General features: G+C 33.0%; 2 protein-coding genes across 2 annotated transcripts; both read right to left on the bottom strand.

The window, feature by feature from the left end:
- Nucleotides 1-787: 787 nt before the first annotated feature.
- Nucleotides 788-2,972, bottom strand: LOC114712520 (uncharacterized). The gene is made up of 4 exons (XM_028897072.1): nucleotides 2,743-2,972; nucleotides 1,544-2,619; nucleotides 1,216-1,429; nucleotides 788-863 (listed from the first exon to the last, which is right to left on the bottom strand). The coding sequence occupies exons 1-3, from the start codon at nucleotides 2,970-2,972 to the stop codon at nucleotides 1,302-1,304; spliced, it is 1,434 nt and encodes a 477-aa protein (XP_028752905.1). The 3' UTR covers nucleotides 788-863; nucleotides 1,216-1,301.
- Nucleotides 2,973-3,011: 39 nt separating this feature from the next.
- On the bottom strand, nucleotides 3,012-5,820 carry LOC114712521 (amyloid-beta A4 precursor protein-binding family B member 1-like). Its single transcript, XM_028897073.1, has 4 exons — nucleotides 5,626-5,820; nucleotides 4,359-4,449; nucleotides 3,716-3,834; nucleotides 3,012-3,440 (listed from the first exon to the last, which is right to left on the bottom strand). Exons 2-4 carry the CDS (start codon nucleotides 4,423-4,425, stop codon nucleotides 3,030-3,032), a joined length of 597 nt encoding a protein of 198 aa, XP_028752906.1. The 5' UTR covers nucleotides 4,426-4,449; nucleotides 5,626-5,820; the 3' UTR covers nucleotides 3,012-3,029.
- Between the last annotated feature and the right edge of the window lie 14,152 nt (nucleotides 5,821-19,972).

Below are 19,972 nucleotides of genomic sequence, written 5' to 3'. Positions count from 1 at the left end.
CAGCTTCAGATGGTCTTAGACTGTTATGAAGGACCATTCTCAAAGCCAAGAGAGAGCTGCCCTTTAGCTTGTAAATTGGACTTGGAATGCTTTCAATCCAGACAACTCAAATTAGATTTTAAGTAAAGAAGCATGCCACTTCCAATATAAAACAATTTCCCATTGGACAAATAGCACTCAATAACACTGCATACACACCTGCCAACCAGATGGAAGATCCTTAGACAAGTCACTCAGATCAGGTTGTTTATTTCCTCAACCGTATCTCGTGGCTTGTCAACAGATTCCCTTGCTGCTTGTGCCCTCTTTCGCTTGACCCTCTCCCGCCTACAGAAAATAAAGTGCATCATATGACAAGTCAAAAGAAAAGAAAACAGTGCATGCTGAAGAACAATGAAAAATGCACGTGAAACTAAAATGATATTGGACTCATACCAATCACCACCCAGAGGCTGAAAATTAGCATTATCTTTGGCTTCTCCACTTGCAATTTGCTTGGCATGCCACTCCTAAAATTTAAGGAACATGAGAAGCAGGACAAAGGATGGCTCCAATATTTACTAAAGGAGGGTTACACATGCAAACCTCTATTTCCCTTTGGCGCTTTCGTTCCAAGATCTCAAGAACACTTTCAGGTTCTTCCTCCTCTCCAAGCAACTCCTCTTTGGCTGCCTTCCACTATACAACAAAATCAGATAAAATTAGCTAAGGATTTTTTATGAAGCCACTTTCAAAAGCAATAAAATAAAAGACGAGTCATCTAAAAAAATGACATTAAAATACCTTGTCTACTAAACTAGAAACTTTCTTATTAGACTTCAAGGAGGAGCCAACTGCAACTGCACGCTTTTTACTACGAACAACTGAGAATGACCAAGAGCACCAAGTATATTTAGTATATTACTCAGACAGACAAATATTTAAGTTTGTAACCAATAGCATCCCAAATTCCAGATCCATGCACACCATTCTGGTCACAATCAAAAGATGCAGAAAGAAACGAGGAGATGGATAGACTCATTAAGACTAGTTCAACAATACTCACATGATTTAAACCTACAACCAACACGGAAAGGCATATGCTCAGACAAAGGAAGCCAAAAATTGTCAAATGACCAATAAATCAGGCTCACTAAACTTTGACAGCTTAGGTAGTAGCAGGATGCTATGAAAAGTCAATCAAGCCAGCAAAGCTCAACATATTCAGAAATTCACCTTTGTTTTGCACCTTAGCAACTGATGATGAGGCAGTACTGCCAGCAGCAGATACAGTGTTGGCTGACACCAGTGAAACACCATCATTAACCGAAACAGTAGCAGATTCTTTGATGCTGGCCGAGGTGGAGGGACATCACCTGATGCCATGTCAGCCCCACCAGTAACATCAGGACACTATTATTGATATGAGGTAAGGACCTTGGATCAGTTCCTGCAAAGATTTAATGGAAAATTTTCAACAAGAGACAATCATGTGAAACTAGCATGTCACTTAAAGCAAGAGGCTGGAGGACTTCACTGGCTACCAGTGGGACAGGTAACGTACCATCTTGATGCTCATAATAGGGTACAGGCTCTGCAGAATTAACTATAACTTGGGAGCTTTCACCATAAGAAATGGGAACAGCACTATAGTATAGCTGCGCAGGTGGCATAGCAATTTGACATCCTTCAGCATGCCCATATATGGTACTGCCTGGGATTTCAGCAGCTGCATGTCCATAATACTCGGAGCTAGCACCCGGATAAGCTAGATTGTATTGTGGGTAAGAAAGGGACTGCCCTGCCTCTGGGTAAGAAGGGACAGCAGTATATGTAGACACTGATGGCTCATCAGGTGGTGGAGGGGGCATTTGTTCATCATCAGGTGGGGGTGGAGGGGGCACCTGTTCAATATCAGGTGGTGGTGGAGGTATCCATTCATCATCTGGAGGAGGAGGAACAACAAACTCATCCTCTGGCAATACAGAATGGTGGTCAGCAGCTAGATTCCCCTGCACTGATTGCTCTGTTTGCACAAAACCCTTCATCACAGGCATATCTACCACAGTTACATTGCCTGAGGAATTCAAATCTTCAACTTCCATGTCCACATCCATATCAACATCTTCTCCAACATTAGACCCATGTGTATGAGTTAATTCCTCGGGAGGTACCATAGTATCAACATTTTTATTGTAGCCTCCCCCAATTTCCAACTGGCTACCAGGAGATGACGCAGAAGGAATGTGCTCAGCATTTATAGGAGGTTCATTGCATGTATCTTGATCACCTAAAACTGAACCATCAACCTGAGAAGAATTAGAAAATTCAGAAGTAACAAAGTTTTTGTTCTCAGCATCATCCACTTCAAATTCATGTCCAATGCCTTTTTGATGTCCATCCAATCCTTCAGAGACATGGACATATGCATCCTCAACTTCGTCCCGTGCTGACTTAAAAGTCTGCAACAAGTCGTTATTAATTACACTTTCAAGTTGCTTAATCCGCTTATCAGAATGCACCCAGAACGGAAGCAAAGATGATCCATGGGATGCAAGAGACCTAAAATCAGAGAGCCTGATCTCAATCTCCAAAATATATTTTGACAAGGAATCCTGATCTTGCAGAATGCCCCTTGACCTGCATAATTTGATCATTAAAACAGGCAAGAAACAAATCTCTGACCAAAAACTAAATAAATTACTAAATCAAAACAAAACACCATACAAAAAGGAAGCCAGACAACAACGCATATATACTTACTTTTCAAGCGACTTAAGCCTCTCTAATAAGCTCTCACTCTGTTGAACAAGACGAGAAGGAAAATTATTCTCCGCTTGTTCTTCCATGCCAAGCTTTGAAACAAATAAATGGTCGGCACCATATGCTGCACTTGAAAGACCATCATTCCTACATTCTCCATCCCATCCATTAGTCTGGGGCTCGCAAGTGTATGCTCCTCCATTAGAAATCACTGGGTCCTTAAGAACCATCGGGTGCTAGAGCAGCTGAAGAGTCATGCGCTACAGCAGAGGATGTTTTTGAATTATCTACACCAACAGCTGCACTCTGAAAGTTATTATTGACAGAAGCAAGAGTTGTCTGGTCACAGACCAGCTCAGCTGCCTGAGACAAACCATGCGGCACTCCCAGGAAGTTTCTCCAGTTACAACATTCCAGTAATAATAGCGTTTGCTCTCCTCATGCAATACCATTTTCCACCCCATACTAACGTCAGCAGTAACTTGTTCATTGGAAATCCCAAAAACAGACGTTTGTTCTTTGGAGAGCATTTCCTTTTCCAAACCACCAGCAGCATCATCACCTTCCATTTTATTGCAGCCCTCAACTTCAAAAGTAGAATCTTGTGATAATCCCTGTGGACCATCGGTCTGAGCAATATGATCTTCAGAAACATTGATGTCGAAATCTTGGGGTCCTTCTTCAGGTGAAACCTTAGCCTGACACAAACAGAGCACATCATTGTTAGTACAAGATTTAGCATTAGACTAATCAGTGATACATACCACCAGTGTGTAACGCCTAATCCATCAAACATACATATGGCAAAATTTGTGAGAGGCTCAGCATTGTCACAACCTCCTCCATCATAGGAGAGTTAAACAGGACAATTACTAAGATCAAAAACACTAGTATAAGCAACATACTGATCTCTGATAAGGAGAAACAAATTTTTGGCTTAAAAGTTAAAACATAAACGCAGGTAGTAGAATACCTCTTCATTCAAGATGGAGCTCTGATCCTTAGCATCATTATCCTCTTTACTTGATCCCTCATCCACTTCTTCATCACTGTATTGCCCAAGCAGCAAGAGGGGATTCTGTGATTGTTGACCTGAAGAAACAATACTATAATGTCAGAAACTATGAAATCAACAGTTTACAAGCCATGTGATAGCTAATATCTAAGAAGAATGCAACATAGATGATAAATTACAAGTGCAACTAATGACAAGGAAGATAAAATATAAAATTCAACATGTAAATAAATTCACAAGCATTTAGCTTGTATTATCAGAGTCACCTGTTACAAATGGAAAAACGTCAGTAGAGCATAAAGCAAATAAAGCCAGAAACATACGAACCAATACAAACTTTTCTAGAGCCTGGGCCTCAGACATCCTTTGGTGCTGCCAATAAATGGGGGAATGATCATTCATAATTTCACTATGGCAGGGCCGACCTCATCTGAAATGAATGTTCCCAAGACCACAGCAGTCCTACACAGTCTGAGAACAGATTCTTGGGGCAAATAACATAACATGTCTTGCATATACAGTTCCATATTTCCAGCAAAATAATGTTGATCACTCATGTCCTTTCTATATACTCCTTTCGAAGAAAACTGACAGAACCCACCTGAAGAAGAGGTGTGAATTGGGTAACCCATCACGATTTTTTGAATCAGTATCTCCTGCACCATCATGTACACTGGAGCCACCCAAATCTCCTGGAAAGATTAAAAAGTGAATTATTCATCTTGTCAAAAAAACATCCGTCAGCTAACAGCTTCATCAATAACCACACAACCCAGACCAAATTCCAAGTATCGAAGGGTATGTTCAAAAAGAAAACATGTGAATACCCAAACATACACAAACATGGATATCAACCATGACGCATTCTTTGAAGATTATTTGTAGCGCTGAAAAGCAAGGGCATGCAAACATAAACTGTCACCCAACGTTTTTTGTTCCCATTTGGACCCCCAAAAAAATTAACGGATTAACAAATAATAGAAATAAAAACTCGCGTCTTCTGTCTCAAAATTATAAATGAGGAGAAAATCTTCCGGAAAAAAAAAGAACAAACTGATATAACTCCCTAAAATCAAATCCTGATAAGTTGAAAGCATCACCATTGGCAAAACAAATATCACAAACTACAAAGCCAGTCCAAGACAAGGCAGCACATGGGGGGAAAAAACCGTACAACCATACTGTAGTATATCAGACTACGATACGATATTAAATCAGCTATCTTTAGATTACTAAGTTTGTTGTCTTATCTAACTATTTCCCCGATATTAGATAAACTTTCAAATACAACTAGACGTCTCAATGGATCCAATATAAGGAATTACATTCAAAACAAACATTAACTTTGACAAAGCAATTCTTGTGCATGCATGAATATAAACTCTATACACGAGTGACGTCCAATCTGGCTTCAAACAGTATAAAACAAATTCCCCAAGGCTATAATTCTTCTCTATTTGGTTTCAATTTAGTGTTCAGGCCCCAAGAGAAAGCATCAAATGCATTAAATATAAATATGTATTAAATTAAATGCCTTTTGTGCTTTTAGGTAAGAAAAGAAAAAATTTACGGTCACCCTCACAAACCCATTTAAACTCAGAGCCACGTAAGTTCTACAAAACACAAGCAAATTAAGCATCACTTGAGAATGAAACCAAGAAGTGTTAGAAAAACCACAAATTGCACCACAAGCCCCGGTTTGATTTCCATGCATATGGAAATAATTCAACCATAATTGGTTATAAAACCCAGGAAATTTAACAAACCGAAATGGGAAAGTGAAAATAAAAATTTCAAAAAAAAAAAAAACAGTGAAAGAAAGAAGAACAAGCTAATTAGCGAGTAAAACATGAAAGCTTGCCGGATACCAGAGGGTTCCGCAAAGAGATCGAGTTTGACTCTGCGACCAGCGTTGCTTAAAGCAGCAAGACGACGTTCCTTTCTCTTCCCCATTCGATTTAGGATTTGAATTTTCAGTTAAATCTTCTGATAGGTACCTTCCGTCGGCACTTGCCAAGGAGCTAAAGGCTAGGGTTTTGGAGAGTTTCGAGTTACAGAAACCACCGTTCCTCTTTCGTCTCCGGAACGAGAGCTCAAAAGGAGGCCCCACGTCGGTCGCGTCGCGTAGGTGCCGATCGGTTCCTCTACGGTTTGTGTCTGCTAGTGCCCGAGTTCAAAAAGCACGCGCACCTTCCCCGTTTATTTACAATTGAGGGGCTGGCACCCAGAAATATTATTGACAAAATGATGGAAAAATAATAAAATATCTCCACAAAAATGACAGTGAAATTTTAAATTAGCTATTATATTCATAAAAAAATGATTATACTTAAAAAATAAATAATAACTTATTTTTTTAGTAATTTCTGATTTGAAATTTTAAAATTCAATCATTATTTTTTTCAAAATTTTTCTAAAAATTAATTGTGGAATTTGAAAATTTTCAAATAATTGTTTGAATAAAAAAAAATCCCATCTTACTCACATGACTAAATACAAATTTTATAATTTGACAGATGTTGTCTTTATGAATTTTTTTAAAAAAAACAATCTTTTGTCTCGCTCACCTTTTAGCTAACCAATGAAGCTCTAAGAATGATGGTTCATACCTGAGTTCAAGTGGGTTACCAGTTATCAAAACTTCGATGATTGGTCACTAAAGCTCTAGGGTCATAAGAGTTATTAATGTCGTCATATGACTTGTTAACTACGTTAATAGAAGTATAAAAAAGTCACTTTTTAAATTTTCTGAAAAATTTATTATTAACAGTTATACCGAAATTATTAATAATATTAAAAAACTTATTAACCATGTTACATGATCACATAATTAGTGGCGTCATGAAGTTATCAATAACATTATTAGGGTTATTAATATCATTATAATAATCATTAATCATTTAGAATGTTGAAAAAAATCTTAATTTAAAAACATTAAAAAAAACACATAATGACATTAATGGAGTTATAAATATTGTTATAAGAGGTGTTAATCACATTACGAATATCGAAAAAATCCTAGTTCACTTTTATAATAATACTAACAACTTCATTAATGTCATTAACAACATTCATAATGTCATTAATCACGTAATTTAAGAGCTTTTTACACTTTTAAAGATTAGTTATGACATAATAAATGAGAAATTTCTCAAGTCTTGTAGCATGGTTACAAGTTCTTTAATATTATAAATAAATTGGGTATCATCAACAATAACAAATTTTTAAAAAAATTCAAAAATTGACATTTCTAGAAATTTAATAATGTAGTTAACAAGTCGTATAACAATGTCAACAACTCTTATAATGCTAGAGCTTCAGTGATTAATCGTTGAAGTTCTGGTAACCGACAACCTACCTAGACTTATACATAGGCTGCTAAGGCCAAAACTCTAGTGGTTGGTCAAACGGTGAGAGAGATTTAAGATTATTTTTAAAAAATCATAAAAACGGTATGATCATTCTATTAAAATACAAATCCCCATTTTATCATGCATGTTTAAATGTGAATTTCTCTTATTCAAGTAACTAATTGGGAATTTCCAAATTCAATGATCATTTATTTTTCCATCATTTTTTTCAATATTTTTTGGAAAAAAATTGTCCTAAAGTTTAAAACCAAGATTTTTAATGCTTAATGTTATCATTTTTAGGATTAATATTAGTTTTTTAATATTAGAGGAAAAAAATTACTATGACTTCAATTTTTTGGGGTAATTTTGCATCCCAAAAAAAAACTTTTGAATGTCTAACGTTCCTGAATATAAGCTTTCGGGACAAATTTGCATATCAACTCATTTATAGACTCCTTTTCTTTTCAAATACTATTTCTGATCCTTAATATAGGACCTAGTTGAATAATTTGGAGAGATTAAAGAGGTTCTTAAATTACTTAATTATAATATATGTTATTCTCTAAAATACTTATGTGTATTGTTAAGTTATATGTCAATTTATAATTGAAGCAAATTAGTTTAGAAGAAATTAATAAATATAAATATTTTATATTAACAAGAATTCAAGAGAACTTAGATCTACACTTGAGCCAGATATATCAATCCAAAAACCAAGTCAAAACCGACTTTATGAAAAAATCGATCACGTGCTATCTTTTGTGCAAACCGATTCGTATGGTTTGGTTCAAGTTTTATCTAAAACTGAATCAAATAAAAACCAAAACCTTTAAACATTTTTAGTTATGTGTTTGGGTTGACTAAAATGATCTAGTTAAAAGTTAAAGAAATATAGTACTTCCGGTTCTTAATATAATACCTCATTTGATTTTTATTTTGATCATAAATATGAGACCTTTTTAGGAAATACAATACATATTTATTACAAATAACTAACTTAACTTATTTTTTTATCTATTCAAATTAGTCAACTAACTCTTATATTTAGGATCAGAGGTGGTACTAAAGAACAATTGAAATTTCAAATATTCTTTTTTTTTATCTCTCCAAATTGACTAACTAAGTTTTATATTAATGATTGGCGGTAGCAAATCCGCCTAGCGAAATATGTAACATCCAAAAATATATATATTTAGATTTTAGTTTATTAAAATGAGATTAATTAATTATCATTGAAGCTAATCTTAATTACGGTAGACTATTAATTAATAAATAATAGTTAAACAATAATTAATATATATTTAAAATATATATAGATGAATATAATATATAAATATATATATATATATTAGCAGTGGGTGGCACACGGCCACCCACTGTTTGTTTTGGGGGGGGAGTTAATCCCCGTGGGCCGTGACCCACCTTTTATTAAAAAAAAAAACAAAACAAAACAAGCTAAGGATTTGGGTAAGGGGTCACGTGACCCATTATATTTGAATCATTATTTTCCCCTTCTTCCGCCTCCCATCCTGTAATGTCTCATTGCTGCTTCGCGTTCATGTTCCTCTGGTCCGCCATCCCGTCGCGAGAGAGAGTGAGAGGGAGAGGTTGAGGGTGTGAGCAAGGAGAGATTCTTTGGTCTCCTCTAAATTATTTAGATAAGCTATTTTCTTCCTACTTTTTCTATTTATTTTTAAGTTTTTGGCAGAAAATAAGATGTGTTAGGGTTTGATAGATTTTTAATGATTTGAGGCTTCTAATTTATTTTGATGATATTAATGGAGCTTATGGAGTTAGAATAGAAGCCTTATGACTTAGATTTTTAGTTAATGGTTGATTTGAGGCAATGTGAGTTAGGGATTGGTTGGGAAATTGTGATTTGTATTAATGATGATATTAATTTCGAAATTTATCTCTTAGTTGAGTTCATTTGAGGTTATATTGAGGATCCAATGCTTAAACTTTGAGGATTGTTGTTGAAATAGTAATATTGATGATTCTTGGAGAGACTTTAATTAGTGGAAGTTGGGTGTTTGGAGGAAATTGAGGAAAATATTCTAAGTTATTGATTCTAATGAGTGGGAAATGATTAATGGAAGAAGGGAATAGGATTTTAATAATGATTGAAGGCATAGTTGATATATGGTTATTTTTCTAAGAGTTAAAGTAAGCATTCTTGGAGGTTTTTAGATGATTTAAAGGAAATATTCTTATCAATGATGTGAATGAGAGAAATAGAGTTGGGAAGTATTAGGAATTGTCACTTGGAGGAATAGATGAATTATTATTTTTCTAAAGATAATTTTTTTTAAGCAAACCAATTATGGGGATTTAGTTAATAAACTATTTTAATGCTATATTAATTAGTCTTTTTATATTAATATATGTTTATCAATTTATTATTGTAGAGTAAGCTTGGTTTGGGCTCTTGGGTTTGAATCCTCCTACTTTTAGTTCTTGTGTCAAGAACTTGAGGTAACCACTTTCTAATTTACCTTGTATGCTTGTTGATGTGATTATAAGCATGTGTTGATATTATAAATATTCTCAATATGTGTTATGGTGGCTTCTGTATGAAAAGTAATTTATATATCTATATCAAGATTTAAATTTTGATAAATTTATTAGTTAAGTGGGCATGAATTATTTCATCTTATGAATATCTTGTTGATGTTGAACAAATTTGATTATTGAATCTGAGAATACTTTATGGATATGAAATTGTGTGGAATTGGATGGTTGGATTGGGCTGTGTTGGTTGTGCTGAAATGTAGTAGTGGGAGGTTTGATTAATTATACCACGTGGTATAGCCGCCACTTGGCGCCCAGTGGTTGGCATTAACATTCTTAGGGCCCTCGGTATCACCCTTCCTTTGGCCGGGTCAAGGGTCAGCCCAAGGGACATGACACCTTTCCATATTCCAAGGAAAGGGAACCCATGGTCCGATATGAGCTCTGTAACTTTTGGCCGAGTTACACCTCATTATTGGAGAGCTTGGTGCAGTCTTGTAAAAGAGATGAATCCTGTTATGTGTGAATAGCCCATGGGTTCTGTCAGAGGTTACAAGGAGGTTATAAGGATGGTTGATGAAGTTCTATGCATGCAAGTTACTTTTTGAATTATTATATATTGTTTTCTGTAAAGATGTTTAACTTATATATTATTTGAAGTTATACTTTGCCCGCTTAGCTATCTTGTAATCACTCCCTGGATACCTATTGAATTGGAGTTGTGGTTACTGGGTCAATTTGACTCACCCCGTGGTTATTTAACATTTTTCAGGCGAGGGTTCAGGTGTTGGTCCCAAGGGGAAGGTGTCCGAGGCTTGAGTTTCCTTTCCACTCTGTGTAGCCTCTATTTTGATATACATGTTTTTGAATGATGTATATTGCCAAACTTTAGGGCCTTTTTGTTTTAGTTAACATTATCATAGCCTTTCCGCTGCATTCTAGACTTGTATTATTGGGCGGAGCCCTTTTTGGTCATATGTAATCGTTATTTTGATTGCAATTGATAATGGGCAGTAGTGGTAGTTATTTTGGTGGACTTCAATGTCCTAGCCCATTTACAATGGGTCTTAATTGTAGTTGAGATTTCAGAGTATTGCTGATGGATTTGATATATACATGGAAAATCAAATGTTGATCCTTTCTGATTTGATTAACTATCTTTACTATTCTAGAACAGTAGCTACTACCTCGTTAAAGATTTGAATTGTTATTGACTATGGTAGATTTCTATTTGATTAGGTTTGTCCTTCCTACCATGGTTAGCCTTTTAAAGCAATTATCGTTTTGAAAATGATTATTTACCATGAATTACGGGGTTATTACAAAATAACTACAAAAATTTTATCGCCAGTAACTCTATCCTTATATATCATATTTCATGCAAAATTAAATTATAGAAAATGAACACTAAAGGAGTTGTGAACTAACAGAAGGACAAAGTTATAATTTTATAATGAGGACGGTAAAACTAAAAAGCATATAGTACAACATTTTTGGTTAAAAAGAAGAATGATAATTATTATTATCTCTGATTCTTAGTATAAGATCCATATAACTAATTAAGAGAGATTAAAAAAATTAAAAAGTTTACTTTAAAGTACTTCTGTTTATCGTTTTTCTTGAAATTAATTTACCTAACTTATAAACTAATACTCCTCCGGTTCTCAATATAGGATCCAATTATTGAGTTGGTTTTCGTCCTAAATATAAGACACATTTCTCATATTTATCAATTTTCTCTAAATTACCCCTATGGATACTTCATCAACCATTATCAAGTAGAAGAGGGAGAGAGAGTATTAAGAAAGATGATTATGGTGTTTTAGGAAAAACGTATCACATTTCTTATAATTAACTAACTTACTTAACTTCCTTAATCTAATCAAATTAGTTAAATAGGTCTTATACTAAGGATTGGAGGAGTATATAATCTAATGATACCTATAAATATTTTTAAAAAATTATGTAAACTTAGAGGTTTCAGATTTTTTTTTTATTTGTGAGTTTATGCTTGTCTGTTGTGGGTAATGGCATTTAAAACCGAACTAAACTTATCACCCTAAAATCGAACCAAACTATTAGATCAACAAAAACCAATGGAATTTGATCACTAATAAGGTTTGAGTTGGTTGTAGACATTCCCAAATCAATTGGCTCTATTCAAGTTTTGGTTCTGAGCTTCTAAAATCTAAAACTAAAACTTGAACCGCATCTTTTCCTAGTATTAGTATTTAGTATACGTACTTCCTTTTTTTTTTCAAAAAAATTAAGAATACTTAGATACCCTTTATTCAGCACAAACTGCAATGAAATCTCTCAGTATACCAACTTCAAAAAATTTTTCCTTTTATTAATAGTAAATTTTGGTCACTTCAAAATTAAGTGCTCAATTGGACCAACCAAAAAAGAGAGAGAGAGGGAGAGGAGGAAGAAAGGGAGAGGGGGGGAGTATGCTCAGCATATACATATATATATATATATGTATGTATACACACACATACAAGAATTCAATAGAACTTAGATCTACACTTGAGCCAGATATATCAATCCAAAAAGCAAGTCAAAACCGAACTTACGAAAAAATCGATCACGTGCTATCTTTTGTGCAAACCGATTCATATGGTTTGGTTCAAATTTTATCTAAAACTGAATCAAATCAAGCTAAACCTCTAAACATTTTTAGTTATGTGTTTGGGTTGACTAAAATGATCTAGTTAAAAGTTAAAGAAATATAGTACTTTTGGTTCTTAATATAATACTTCATTTGATTTTTATTTTGATCATAAATATAATACCTTAATTTTGTCTCTCATATTTATTTATTTTTTTCCAAGATATTCTTTTTAATAATAGTAGTTCTAGTCAATAAACTTGATTAGCAAAGATATTTTAGGAAATACAATACATATTTATTACAAATAACTAACTTAACTTATTTTTTTATCTATTCAAATTAGTCAACTAGCTCTTATATTTAGGACCGAAGGTACTATTAAAGAACAATTGAAATTTCAAATTTAATTATTATTGGATTGATTTTTTAAAATTTAAGTATCAACCCTCTATAATTTTATGCATGATTTATAGGCATCATAAATATTATCGTATTGACTATTTTGGCAACAACAGTCTCTCTCTGATTTTTTTTTTCCTGCATATAAAAAACAAACGTTCAACACCCGTAAGTTTTATAAATCAAGGATATCTTCCGGACCACAATCAAGAAGTAGTCTCTTTCAAGACGGAGAAGCTAGTGAGCTTTGCTTCTCGCTCTTCCAACAAAATTCTTTTCACGCTGCATTTGCACGTCCATTTAAAAGGGGGGAAAAAAGAGGTTAGAAACTTGCAAGTTCTACTCATAACCATCATCAAATATCATTTTATATATAAGTCGTCATTTTATATTGAAAATTTGTATAACCAACTAAAATATTTAAACAGAGACTCTCATTATTTATTTTTTTGGTTATACACCGCCCGGTAATCCGGTGCCTATTGGCAACTGACTAATCCAGACTTGAGGGGTAGGAGTGCCACGGTTTTCCAGCGGTGGTTGTTCCCTCTCCTAACGAGAGCACTTCCCGAGATTCGAACACACATTCTCATCCTTACGAGGGGCAAACCCACTTACCAGCTCGACCAACTGCTCGTTAGTAACATAGACTCTCATTAGTATTCCTCCGTTTGTCTGCTGTTTTTTTTTTCCTTTTCTTTTTTTGGGTTATTTTTCTTCACCAAAACCGTGGTAACGGTTTAAACTTTAATTAACACTACTTCCGGTATATTAAGGTAATAAATTCTAGAATAAAATATTCCTTTTAAATTTTTAATGAAAAATATGAAATAGAATGGTAATGATCAGGATATTATAATAATATTTTGGCATATTTTTATTTGTATTTTTTCTAAATTAGCTTTTAATTTTTAAATAATTTATAATACACGGAGTGCATAAAGCAATAAATTCTAGAATAATATATGACATTTAAATGAAAATTATATGAAACACAAGAAGTTGTCATCTAGATTCTCAATATGGCTTTGTATTGCTCACGAAGATATACTCTTTAAGAAAGTATGACGTCTCTACCTCTTCGAGTTGGTTAAAATAGACTCATCGAACAACATTAAGCAATAGGCGTGACATTTTCACATATGAAAGCACATCTCCCTTTTCAAATTTTCCAAAGAATAGAAACCATCACCCATCAATTGGCAGGAGAAACTAAAAAAGTCATCGAAGCTTTTACTAACGAGACAAATCATAACTAAGTCGGACTCGAAAAACAACATCTTATATGATGCAGATGCTGTGAGTTATTCATTTTAGGGTATGTTTGACATCACGTTACAATGCTTCAAACTGACTTATTTCATTCAAAGAGCTACTTTAGACACTTTTATTATGTTAAGCACAGCAATAGTTTAAAAGTTATTTTGTTTCCTATCGTACGATGAAGTAAAGTTATTTTTGTTGCGTTTTGTACAGAGTATCATGATAGAGCACCATTTGGCATTTTCACCCCCTTGTCAATGCTGTCTCTTTTTTATTTTTTTGGTTATACATATTGTTTTGGGAAATATTTGGAAAAAGATAACCTGTAGAGAAGTAAAAGTTGTCATTTTATTTAATGAACCTAAAAAATAACATGCTTACTGTATTTGATTTTAATTAGTTTTATCATTTAGTTAATTTTTTTTGTAATTTTGTTATTTAATAAAATTAATATTTTTTCAGTCATTTTATTTTTAAACTTATTTTTCAATTAATTGTTCAAACAAGTTTTAGTTTCTCGAGTTTAATCTGACGTTTTGACAAAAGTCAATCAAACATAAATCTTATTACATTATTTAATTTTTATCCAGTCTAACTTTTGTACAAGTTAGATTGAAAAAAAAAATTACTTCTATTGTCACTAATTTGAACACATCTTGGAATAGCTCAGCAAACGTGCTTATTGAGACTCTTCTCAACTTGTTGGAGGGCCCGTTTAGAATAACGATTAAAAATACTTATAAGTACGTTTTATATAACTCGAGACAAAATCCTTCTCACATATTTACTTCATATTCCGTAAATCATGATTGAAAAACTACTTGATTGGGAGTCTTATGTGTGGACATGCATGGAGTTATGTGAGTTGAAGCTTGACAAGGAACTTGCTTTGGGCTACTCCGCATCAGCTAGCCATAAGTGTGGGTTTGTTATCATATTCCTGCACCTTATTGTTTCTTTTGGTACTTTTGTTTTTAATGCTGTTTGCTGCTGGGCTTCGCTGGTACTTATCACAGTATGTTGGCTATTGATACCTTTTTGATATAATGTTTTATATGGTTTTTAATAAAATTTTCTATTATAAAAAAAGGGTAGGCCCATTGACAGAGTAAAAAACAAATTATATTCTGGCAAATATTACGTATAAAATATATGTAAAGTGGAACATGCAACCACTAAAGCTCCAAAATGGAAGGCAGAGAAGACCTTAACGAGTCCCTTTTTTTGGGGAAAAAAATTATAAGTAGGTTTGAAATTTTTTAATTAATTTTTCTTACCTTTTATTACATTATTTTTTATTAAAATTTTATTACCCCACTTATCAGTTTTTGTAAATCAAACTCGCTAAAAAAATTTCATTTTTTCCTTTTCTTCTAACTAAATGGGGTAAGATCTTAACTCTAATTCTCAAAGCTTAAAGGAATTTCTGTGTTTCTAAGGGGTAGGATGATGAGCAACTTAAATCAATTAATTTTTTATTTAATAAGTCTATCAGATATCTAAGTGAACATATTAGATTTATTTGTGTTATTATGATAATCATTGAATTTGAATTTAAATGATTATATATTCATATATATAATTTAAATATCCGCACACTATCTGTTCCATATTTTCTCATAATCATGGCACTACTATTTTGTTCTTTTTTTTTCCGGATAAAAAGATCAATAACATATAAAAAGAAAATCACACAACAGATGTTGGTACTGTTAATATAGGGGTTTGGGCAATTAATACAACATTAGTTTTATAGAGAGTGGATAGAAAAAAGATTTAAGTAGCAAATTAACTTTTTTTTTTTCTAAGGCGCCGCCGCAACTCGAACGGATAAGAAGACTATTAAGCAAATTCTTCTTACATGTGACAATTTAATGTGGTTCAAGAATGCAGAGAATGTTGAGACAACTTGAGCAGTCCAAAACAATATCAATCATAGACAGGAGACGCAAAAAAGATTGGGATCACGGAATAATCAATTAGAAGAGGTTTTGTTTAACCCCATCTGAAGGTTTGGATTTCCTCGTGATCACGGAAAACTGTGACAATGCAAGAAGTATGCCCTCGAATTTTAACCTTGTTCATGTAGATTGTTCAGCCCTGTCCTGACCTAAGCCCGTTGCAAATATCGCAACTGGGATAGCTCAGAAGTATGAACTGGGTTTAAAGCATTAGAATTGCAAGAAAGGCTATGCCAGCAACCAATTTCCATGAAGAATTCTTGAACTACGTACATGTTCTGGTTTTGCTAACAGATCTTTTGCGAAGTGCTCCATTTCTCTTAGCCCAAATAAGGTTTACTAAAATGATGATGTTGCCATTAGAAAATAATTAATGCAGTGTTCTAGAAAGCCATGCAAAAAACTTTGAGCAGTAAACTTGTCTGAACGAAGAGATAATATAATGTACCAAACTCGATGGTCTTGATATAAGGGAAGAGCAAAAAAGATGACTGACAGTTTTAGTCGCATGACGATAAAAAAAAACACAGTCAACTTGTATATTTAAGTGATGCATCCTCAAAATATCTCCAATAGGCACAACGGATTAGCTGGTTTCCAAATAAAAAGAAGTTGTAACTGGATTTTCTAAACACCACTATTTTGCTCACCACATGAATGATGGGGAACAAAAGGAAAATTAAAGGATATATAATATGGATTTGACATGTTTGCTCAATACAAATGGGTTTCCTTAAAGAAAAGCTTATAATGCCTCATTTGGTTATACTACCTCCGATCCTTAATATAAGACCTTGTTTGATTTTTATTTTGGTCCTAAATATAAGACCCCAGTTCACTTTGTCTCTTATATTTATACATTTTTTTCAAAGTAGCTCTTCTAACAATGATAGTCCTAGTCAATACACTTGATTAATAAGGATATTTTAGGAAAGACAACACCTATTTAGGACAAATAACTAACTCAACTTACTTCCTTAATCTTCCCAAATTAGTCAACTGGCTCTTATAATTAGGACCGGAGGTAGTATGTTATTTTTATTATCTATATATATATAAATATTCCAGAATGGCGTCAAGATTCAAAAATTTGGTTGGCTAATTGTTTGATTCCTATTGTATGCTATCTCTGGTATAAGTAAGAGCTAATAAGACTCCATTTTATTTTGTTTATATATTTATTCATTTTTTTAAGCTAGACTTTATAGTGATTGCACATATATGTTAAATGGTTTCCATTCTAATACACTTGAGAACAATAATATTTTATGAAAGATGTACTTATTTATTATAAGAAACTTAAATAATTTTCTTAATATTCATAAATTAATTATCTAACTCTTATATTAAAAACTATAGTATATATTTTGCTTTCACTTGATAGCATGAAAACAAACATAAGTCCAAATTTGGAAGATCCAACATGATTATCTGAGGAGCCAACCCACTTGTGTTTATATCATGCTTGCTATTTGAGGGAAAAAGGGCGCATCTAATAATAAATCCACCACCGTTACCAAGGAATAATCTATTCCTTGATCATCTTTTATTTTTTATATGATTCTAATTAAGTCAAATTCAAGTATCATTAAGTCCAATTAACGGTAACTTTCTCAAAGGTATCTTATGCCTTCGTATAGACTCGGACTTGAGATCTTGTAATTTTTTTCGCGAATGAGATCTTGTATTTAAACTGTTAAAGTTCCTTTGACTAATTAAGACCAATGCTTGTTAGTTATTTTATATTTTGTAATCCCTTCTTACTATACAACAGACTCAAATTGGGAACGAAATAATTACTTATCTTCATTCAAATCATTCCAACAACAACAACAACAAACAAGGCCAATGATTAGTTTTATTTTTAAATTCAGTGGAAAAGGTAACTTTTCAATAATGGAGGTGAATTAGGCATCCAATGTTAAATGACTTTTGAGAAACCAGCTATGCTGTTCAGAAATTGTGTATAAGGTTACTTGTTATTATTTTATGTTTTGCATTAATATTACTATGGCTCCATACTTCATGCTTTTCATGATGAATGCATCAATTTGATAAATTTCTACGTATATTGTATAGACTTTGAAATGAATGATATTATTTACGGTTTATGTTATGTAGTTTTTTTTTCCCGAGTTAACATAATTTTTAACTCCTCAAGTTTCAAACCATAGATTTTAATCCCTCAAGTTTCTTTTCATTTAAAATATCGGTTCCTATAATTCAATAAAAACTTGACTATTTTGTTCATTGAGGGACCAAAACTTATGGTTTGAAACTTGAAGAATCAAAATTAAAATAAGAGCAAATTTGAGAGACTAATATTATGTTAACCTTTTTTTGATGAAAAGGTAATTTTGCATTAATTAATAAAATAAAAGGAAATAAAGAAGTTCAACAAGTCCGGTACATCTTGAAATAAACAGGACATATATTCCAAGGGACGTTGCTGCAAGTGAGGAGCAAGTAACTTAGCATGAGAAAGTTTAGGTAAGTTACATACAAAAGGAGATGAAAATGATACTCATATGGTCTTAGTTATAAATTACTTTTAATTTTTTTTAACACAGATCAAGAAAAAATTTAAATTTTATTAACCCTCATTTAAAATTCAACAACTTTCCAATTTTATCCCTATTTACATTATACTTTATGGAAACAAAATTAATACAATAATAAATGAAGGGTAAATTTGTATAGGGCCATACAAAAAAAATTTTTGAATACTATATAAATAGGATCAAAAAATATCTTTTCTTTCTGTTCTATAAATAAGATTGAAGGGAGTAAATACCAATGACAGCAGTTGAAGGCGAAGTTTTCACAGCTTGGAGGAGGGTGTGACGGTGCCTGTCTGAGCCAATTGCTTTTCAAAATACACTTCCCAGTGAAGACAGTGCAATCCCCGGCGTGAACGTTCCATGTGGAAACATGAATGCCAATGAGGCTAGGAACGGCGTTGCACCTGATGGATGGAGAGAATTGGGAGAGTTTGGCAAGCTTGGCCGTGAATGATTCATATGTGCTCAGAATCTGCTTTTAGTACTGGAGGTTGAGTGCTTGATACTTTTAGAAGTTTTTTATCTTCAAAAATGGCTGAGACACTCATATGTGCTCAGAATTGACTATGTACAAATCAGTCTAAGACAAATGATTGGGATGTTGATGATTTTGATGAGAGTATAAGGATTGTTGTTGGTAATCGACTAATTTTTGTATCATTGAGTTTGCAGCATTGCATTATGTTTTTTATACTAATATTAATGACATTAATTTATTTTTGTTTGTTTTGTTCTTACATAGCAAGAGTGAGCAGCCGCAAATTCAACAATTTCAAGTGATTCTGAAGCAAAACATGATGATACTCAAGATCTAGCTGGATGATCAATTGATAATATTGTTTCTCATTCATCTTTTATCAAACCTTCATGCTTGTCTGAACTTTTATTTTATCCTTTAGGTGGAAGTTGAAACTTTCAAAGTTTATGAGACTTTTTATTATTGGTGACTACTTTTATGATTTTATCAGGCTTTGATTGTTTGTGAGTTGTGACTCTAAGTGAGGTTGTGTGATTGAATATTATGTGATATTATTTTATATTTGATTTGCCATTTGGTATGCAAAATTTATTGACAACTTTATAAGATTATATATACAAGGTAGCTATGCTGAAAAAATTATCAAAAAAAAAATAGAAAAATAAATGAGTTACCCCATAACCCGGTCAGCCCAAATGGGCTGCCCCGTAGCCCATTGAATATAAGCTAAAATGGGCTACTACCGGGTTATGGGCTAGCTCATGCTCATTTATCCATAAATGGATGGGTTATGGGCTAACCTTTGGGCTAGCCCAGCCCGTCCATTGCTCAGTCTTACATAAATCTTCTGCCAAACTTGAGAGAGAAAATATACTTTTCTAATTTTTAACATATGATCTAATTAACTAATTTAAGTAAATTAATGATATTAGTTAAATTAGTTAATATAATATATATTTTTTCTAAAATATTCCAAATATCTTTCTTAATTTCCTTTCTCCTTCAATAAGGTTAATTTAAAAAAGTAGATAAATATATAAAATAGGTCTTATATACACACATACTAACATTAACT

This window comes from Neltuma alba, unplaced genomic scaffold, assembly GCF_004799145.2.
Source record: "Neltuma alba isolate B1F8T4 unplaced genomic scaffold, ASM479914v2 tig00011367_pilon, whole genome shotgun sequence".
Classification (NCBI taxonomy): domain Eukaryota; kingdom Viridiplantae; phylum Streptophyta; class Magnoliopsida; order Fabales; family Fabaceae; genus Neltuma; species Neltuma alba.
This window is presented reverse-complemented; position numbering and strand designations above follow the sequence as displayed.